General features: G+C 49.8%; 1 protein-coding gene across 1 annotated transcript in view; it reads left to right on the forward strand.

Moving 5' to 3' along the window:
• The window catches only part of LOC142596362 (maestro heat-like repeat-containing protein family member 2B), a 33,426-nt gene extending 28,472 nt beyond the window's left edge, over positions 1–4,954 (forward strand). The window contains exons 37-38 of the mRNA XM_075725484.1: positions 546–676; positions 4,751–4,954. Coding sequence (XP_075581599.1) covers positions 546–676; positions 4,751–4,954 — 335 coding nt within the window. The remainder of the gene's footprint in view (positions 1–545; positions 677–4,750) is intronic.
• The last annotated feature ends 1,046 nt before the right edge of the window (positions 4,955–6,000 follow it).

Below are 6,000 nucleotides of genomic sequence, written 5' to 3' on the forward strand. Positions count from 1 at the left end.
TGTTCTCTCAGCAGCGCAAGGGCTGTGCACAGCCCTGCCCTCCCTCAGGGCTCTGCTGGGGGCTGGGCCTGCCCGCGGAGGGAGGGGAGGGGAGGGGAGGGAGCTGCCAGGAGGGAGCTGCCTGGAATTGCTCTGGATTGGCAAGTCTTTCCCAAAAATGCAGGTCTGTCTGTGCTGCCAGCCACAGCCCTGGGCAGGAGGAGCTGTGTGACAGGAGCCGCTGGCATGGGCCAGGCCGGCAGCAGGCAGGAGACAGGGCTCTGCCCCTGGTGCCAGCGCCTGTGCTGAGCCCAGCACCCAGGGCCTTCCTCAGGCCTCGCCTTCCCCCGGGCAGTGAGGAGGAGGGACGCCCTGTCCTGGTGTGGCCCAGGGCATCTTCCTGTGGCCAGGAGGAAGGACAGAGCCCCGTCTGTCTTCCCGCGGGCGCTGACCGCTGTCCTTCGCTTCTGTCCCTGGTGCTCCCCAGTACTGGCCAAGCAAATACCAGGGCACCAGGGGCTCCTGGGGCTCAGATCAGCTTTGCGGCTGCCCCTTTGCTTCTGCAGATGCAGTTGTTTGCTACCCCCTTCAGTGGTCAGAACTTTTTCTCTTCATGGCACATGGACTGGACAGAAGCCAGTTCCCTGTTAGTCTGGGGGAACTTCAGGGAAACGAGGAAGTCAAAGCATGCACACAGGTGTGAGGACAGCGAAAAGGAGCTGTGTCAAGGTTTTTTCCTGCTGTTTCAGATCTGAACTCAGACATCTGTGCGCATCCCAGCACCAAGGTCAGTTTTTTTTTTCTTCCAAGCTCCACAGCTTTTCACCAGCAAAAGTGAGCTGGCTTTCGGGATAACTCAGCTCCTTTCTTGTTTAATTGTGTGCCCACACTTTCCCTTTTTCCAGCAATTTCTTTCTTCCCCCTTGACCCTCGCCCAGTTCCATCCTCTTTCAAAGCTAATTATGATTTGATTTTCTGGACAGATCATCGAGTAGGTAGACAGAGGCTCTAAGTCTAGGCTGACTGTATAGCTGTAGGCTGAGCTATTCTACCTCTACCTATTCTACTTCCGAAGGCTGGATAGATATGGGCTATGGATAGAGTTACTGTTTGCCAGTTATCGTTTCTTTTGGGGTCCTGTGACAGTAATGGTAAGGCTGCCAGCCTGCAGCTCTGCAGCAGTTAAAATTATCACTGAAAGTGTTTTGATGGCGGATGCTGTTCTGTGCATTTCATTTTCAATAATTGTTTCACTGAGCTGGAATTTTTTCTGTGCAATTAGGTGACAGGGATCTTCTTGCAGTGGGCTTCTGTTTCTGGAGCACGTCCTGACAGCCTTTGTCATGCAGAGCTTTCCTATCTGCTCCCGAGAGGAGTGATGGCCATGACATGGAATGACTCCTGTGTGTAATGGCTCTACCAGTAGGCTTGGATTTAGTGCATCCCCATGGACAAACATATGCAGCAGGTGCTCCATCCAAGAATGTTGATGTGCTGACACTCTAGAGTGAATTTGGAGGTGTTTCCTCCTCCTTGTCCTCTTCCTCTTCCCTGTTCTTCCTCCTCCTTTTCCTTCTACTCCTGCTCCTCCTCTGGTTCTTCATCATAGTCGTCGTCATCCTCCTCCTGTTCTTCCTCCTCCTGTTATTGTTATTCATCTTGTTCTTCCTCCTCTTCCTCCCATTCTTCCTCCTCCTCCCTCCTCCTCCTTCTCTTCCTTCTCCTCCTCCTCTTCCTCTTCTTGCTGTTCTTCCTCCTCCTCTTGTTCTTCCTATGACTCCTGTTCTTCATCCTTCTTTTCGTCCTCCACCTCTTCTTCCTCTTCTTCTTCCTCCTTCTCCTTCTCTTTCTCCTCCTTCTCCTCATATGCCTCTGCATGTTTATCCTCTGCATGTTCATTGGCTTCCTGTTCTTCTTGTTCTTCATAGTCCTTCTCCTTATACCCCTCCTTCTCCTCCTCCTCCAACTCATCCTCCTCCTATTCCCTTCTGCTTTTCTTCCTCCACTTCCTCTTATTCTGTTGTTCTTTCTCTCCTGTTCTTTATCCTCCTCCTGCTGTTCCTTCTGTTCTTTTTCCACCTTCTCCTTGTTGTCTACTTCCTCGTCTTCCTTCTCCTTCCTCCTCCTCTTCATCTTCTCCTACCTCATATTCATCTTTTTGTTTCTCCTCCTAATCATCCTGTTCTTCTTCCTGTTCTTCCTTCTCCTCCTACTCAACTTAATTTTATTCCTCTTATTCCTCCTCTTCCTGTTCTTCTTTCTCTTCCCCCTCATCCTCCTGTTGCCATCCTCCTTTTTTTCTTCTCCTTTTTCTCATCCTCCTCTTCCTCTTCTTATGCCTGTACCTTTTCCTATTACTTCTCCTCCTGTTCCTCCTCCACCTCCTCTTCTTCCTCCTCTTGCTCATTTCTCATCTTTCTCCTCCTCATTGTTCCTTTTCATCCTTGTCCTATCTTTTCATCCTCCTTATCCTCATCTTCCTTCTTGTGTTCCTCCTTCTTCTTCTCCTCCTCCTTCACCTTTTCCTCCAATTTCTCCTCATCCATCTCCTCCCATCCCTGGAGGTATCTAAAAGCCATGTAGAGGTGGCGCTTAGGGAACTGCTTAAGTGGTGCCTTGGCAGTGCTAGGTTAACAGTTGCACTCAATGATCCTAAGGGTCTTTGCCCACCTAAATGATTCTGATTCCATGATTCTATGCAAAACAAAGCTTACAGAGGGTGGAAACAAGGCCAGGTGTCCTGGGAGAAAGATGGAAACATTGTCCGAGCATCCAAGGACCAAGTCAGGAAAGCCAAAGCCCAAATGGAATTGAATCTGGGCAGGGATGTCAAAGATAGCCAGGAGAGCTTCTTAAGTACGCAGGAGACAAAAAGCAGCCGAGGGAAATTGTGGGCCCCTTGCTCAACGAGACAGGGGACCTGGTTCCACAGACGTGCAAAAAGCGGAGGTACTGAATGCAGCCTTTGCCTCAGCCTTTACTAGCAAGAGCAGCCTTCAGGAGTGCCAGGTCCCAGAGAGTAGGTGGAAAGGCTGGAGCAAGGAAGAGGTACACTTGGTGGAAGAGGATCAGGTCAGAGAATACTTGTGAAACAAGGGATATGCAGTTCTGAATGTCTCTCTCAAGACTGTGTACTCTTCCATATGTTTTTATTATGTTGACTTAATATACCGCCATTTGTCTTCAGCCTCAATTGTCTGTTTTGTCTCTCTAAAGTGTTTAGTTACAGACAAGTTCATCCTGTGATTTCTATTTTTAATATTAAATGCTACCAAACGGTGATGGGCTTCTTATTCACTGGTCCTGAATCAGGAGGTGAGTGGGGAACCTGTATTAAATACATTTCATCTGAATAATCTGCCTGGTTGATACAAGCTGTGTGGTTCAGAGATGTCTAAAGTTTGATCTTTGTTTTTTTAGAGATAAAAAGCACTTGCCCCACTGTAAATACATATAGTATGTAAAATGTATATAGTATATAAATACAGCAAAGTTACAATGGATTTTTACCTAAGTTTTACTAGTTATTTAACAAGCAGTATGTGATGTGAATGGAAAGCTTTCAGCATGTGTTTGATACTCACAAAATCAGCTCTTCCTTTCAGTGGTAGGTGAGAAGATGCTGTCAGTGTGACCCAGAGAAGATAAGTAACTGGGGACTTCAGCTGCCTAGGCAAGAACACAGACGGCTTTCTCCTTTGAAGTTAAAAGCTTCCGAAACCAGGCAGCAGGTTGGAAGCTCAGCAGTAGCTTTTTACTGTGTGTGACACCATAAAAAAAAAGGAGCAAGGTTAATGTTTTACTAAATAGTGCAAGGAGTATTTTGGTACATGCAGAACATCCTAAAGCCAAAGGGTAAGTGTCCCCTGCCTAATGTTCCTATGGCAACAGTTATGTGAAGTGACATAAAGTAGCATGACCAAGAAACCACATAGCTTTCCTGTATCTGGCTTTTTTTAGCTCTTCTGCCCTTTGGCTCCAAGATTTGGTGTCTTGTGTCTTGTCTGATGAGTAACCCTGGCCTAAAAGTATCAAAGGAGTTTAAATGTTGACTGCTGTACCTCGATTAAGAGCTCCAGAAGCAACAACTGCCCGAACTAGCTACTAAGCAGTAAATGGAGGGAGGGCAGTTCATGACAGCTTCAGATTAGAGCTGTGGAGAAGCAGACTGGGCAGCTGCAGCAGCATCAGCTATTTCTAATTGGAGGAGTTCTAATTAATCTACTTGAGGAGCAGAGATCCAATTTCCTCCCCCCCTGCCCCCTTTCCATTTCACTGAAACTCATGGAAGTGGACTGATGAAATACCTCCTTAATTTAGGGTGACTCTCGAGGGAAACCAGCTCTTAATGGAATAAAACTCACAGTTGTAGCATACTTGACTGAAACAATCTATTTTGCAGTTAAAGGTTTTTCTCTCTGAAAATTTAAACCTGATAATTTAAATTAGTATGCCTAAAGGTAGGGAAAAGAGGCCTTTTACTTACAAGAGCAGTTATAACACATGCTGTAAAACTGAATCTTAATCTCTAAAAAAAAATCAACAGGTGCCTCCCATCTGTTGTTGGTAAATGAGGAGCTATACAATAGTATAGTTTCACACTTTATTTTTTGGGAAAATCTCCAGGTTTAAGCCACAGGTCTTAATGACAAATGACAACATTAATATTGCAGTGGATTTACATAGAACATCACATTTTTAACGATGATTGATGCAGAGTACTTGTGGCGCCTGTGTTTAATGCCTGGTGTTCCACATCCTTTCCTCTCAGAGCTGCGATCAGAATCTTCATGCGGAGGAGAGCTGTTTGCCTCGTGACCTCGTGAAGAAAATCAAGAGCAGAAAGGAAGAAGTGGGCCTGATGGCAAACCCAATGTCAAGAACCTGCTCCCATGGGCCAGAGGTCAGTCTTGGTCTTGCTGTCAGTGAAGCGAAGCTGTGTGACGGGGCGGTGATGCTGGTGCTGGGGCGGTGATGGAGGCCTCCGTCCTGCCAGCGTTGGTGCAAATCAGCGTGGTTTCTCCCACGGGCGCCCACCACCCGGAGCGATACCCCCTCTCCCCACCCTCTCGGTGGCCATCCCCAGCCCAGCTCAGGCATCTGTGGGGTGGGAAGGGGCTGCGTTAGCCCCCGTGCCCCACCTCCCACTGAGCAAATGACCGCAGGCAGAGAGAGGCGCTGCAAAGCGAACAGCCAACACTTTTAATAAAATAAGGAAGAAGCAGGGATGTGGGAGAGGGCTGGGGCTGGGGCTGGAGTGGGTGGGTGCAGGTCTCTGCCTCCAGATCTCCCCCTGCGCGTGGGTGCTATGGGGGACGGTGCTGGACCGGTGGCTATGGGTAGCCATTGCTGTCGGCTATCTCCATGTTGATCTCCCTCTGCACAAAAACTGCAGCTGGCCCAGTGACATGTGCAGGGCCGCCCGCTGCTGCTGCTCCTGGGCCAGCTTCTTCCTGTGCTTGCGCTTGGGCCGCTGCTTGGGTGAGATGGGCACCGACTCCTCCTGCTCCTCCAGTAGGGTGGGCGCAGCTGCGAGGCCCCCGAGGGCCAGCATGGGGTGGTCGGGGGTGCGTGGCAGCTGCGGTGGCATGCGCAGGTGCTGGGGCAGCCCCTCGCGTGGGGTTTGGCCCCCCGTGGGCGACAGGCGCAGCCAGCTCAGCTGCCTGGGTTTGGCGGCAGCCCCGGTGCGTGCCTTGCTGCTCAATGCCGCCTCTGGTGCCATCTCCTTCCTGCCATGAGGTGGGGGCTTGGAGTCAGCCGTCCCTGAGCTGGGTCTTGGGGCTACGGGCAGGGTCTTGGGGAGTCTGGGGGGCACACTGGGGCCGGGCTGGGGCTCCGGGTCGGGCGGTTGGTTCAACATACTTTGTAAGCGTGGAAGAGAACTGGATGTGGACAAGCAAACGCTTCAGGCAACTGCAAAGTAGAGGTGGGGGCAGTCTGTAGTATTTCTGTCAGGATCAAGAGCTAAAGGATGTTTCCATTCAAAGAGCCAAGTCTGTTGGGAGCTCCAGTCTCCAAAAC

Source organism: Pelecanus crispus, chromosome 31, assembly GCF_030463565.1.
Source record: "Pelecanus crispus isolate bPelCri1 chromosome 31, bPelCri1.pri, whole genome shotgun sequence".
Taxonomy (NCBI): Eukaryota; Metazoa; Chordata; class Aves; order Pelecaniformes; family Pelecanidae; genus Pelecanus; species Pelecanus crispus.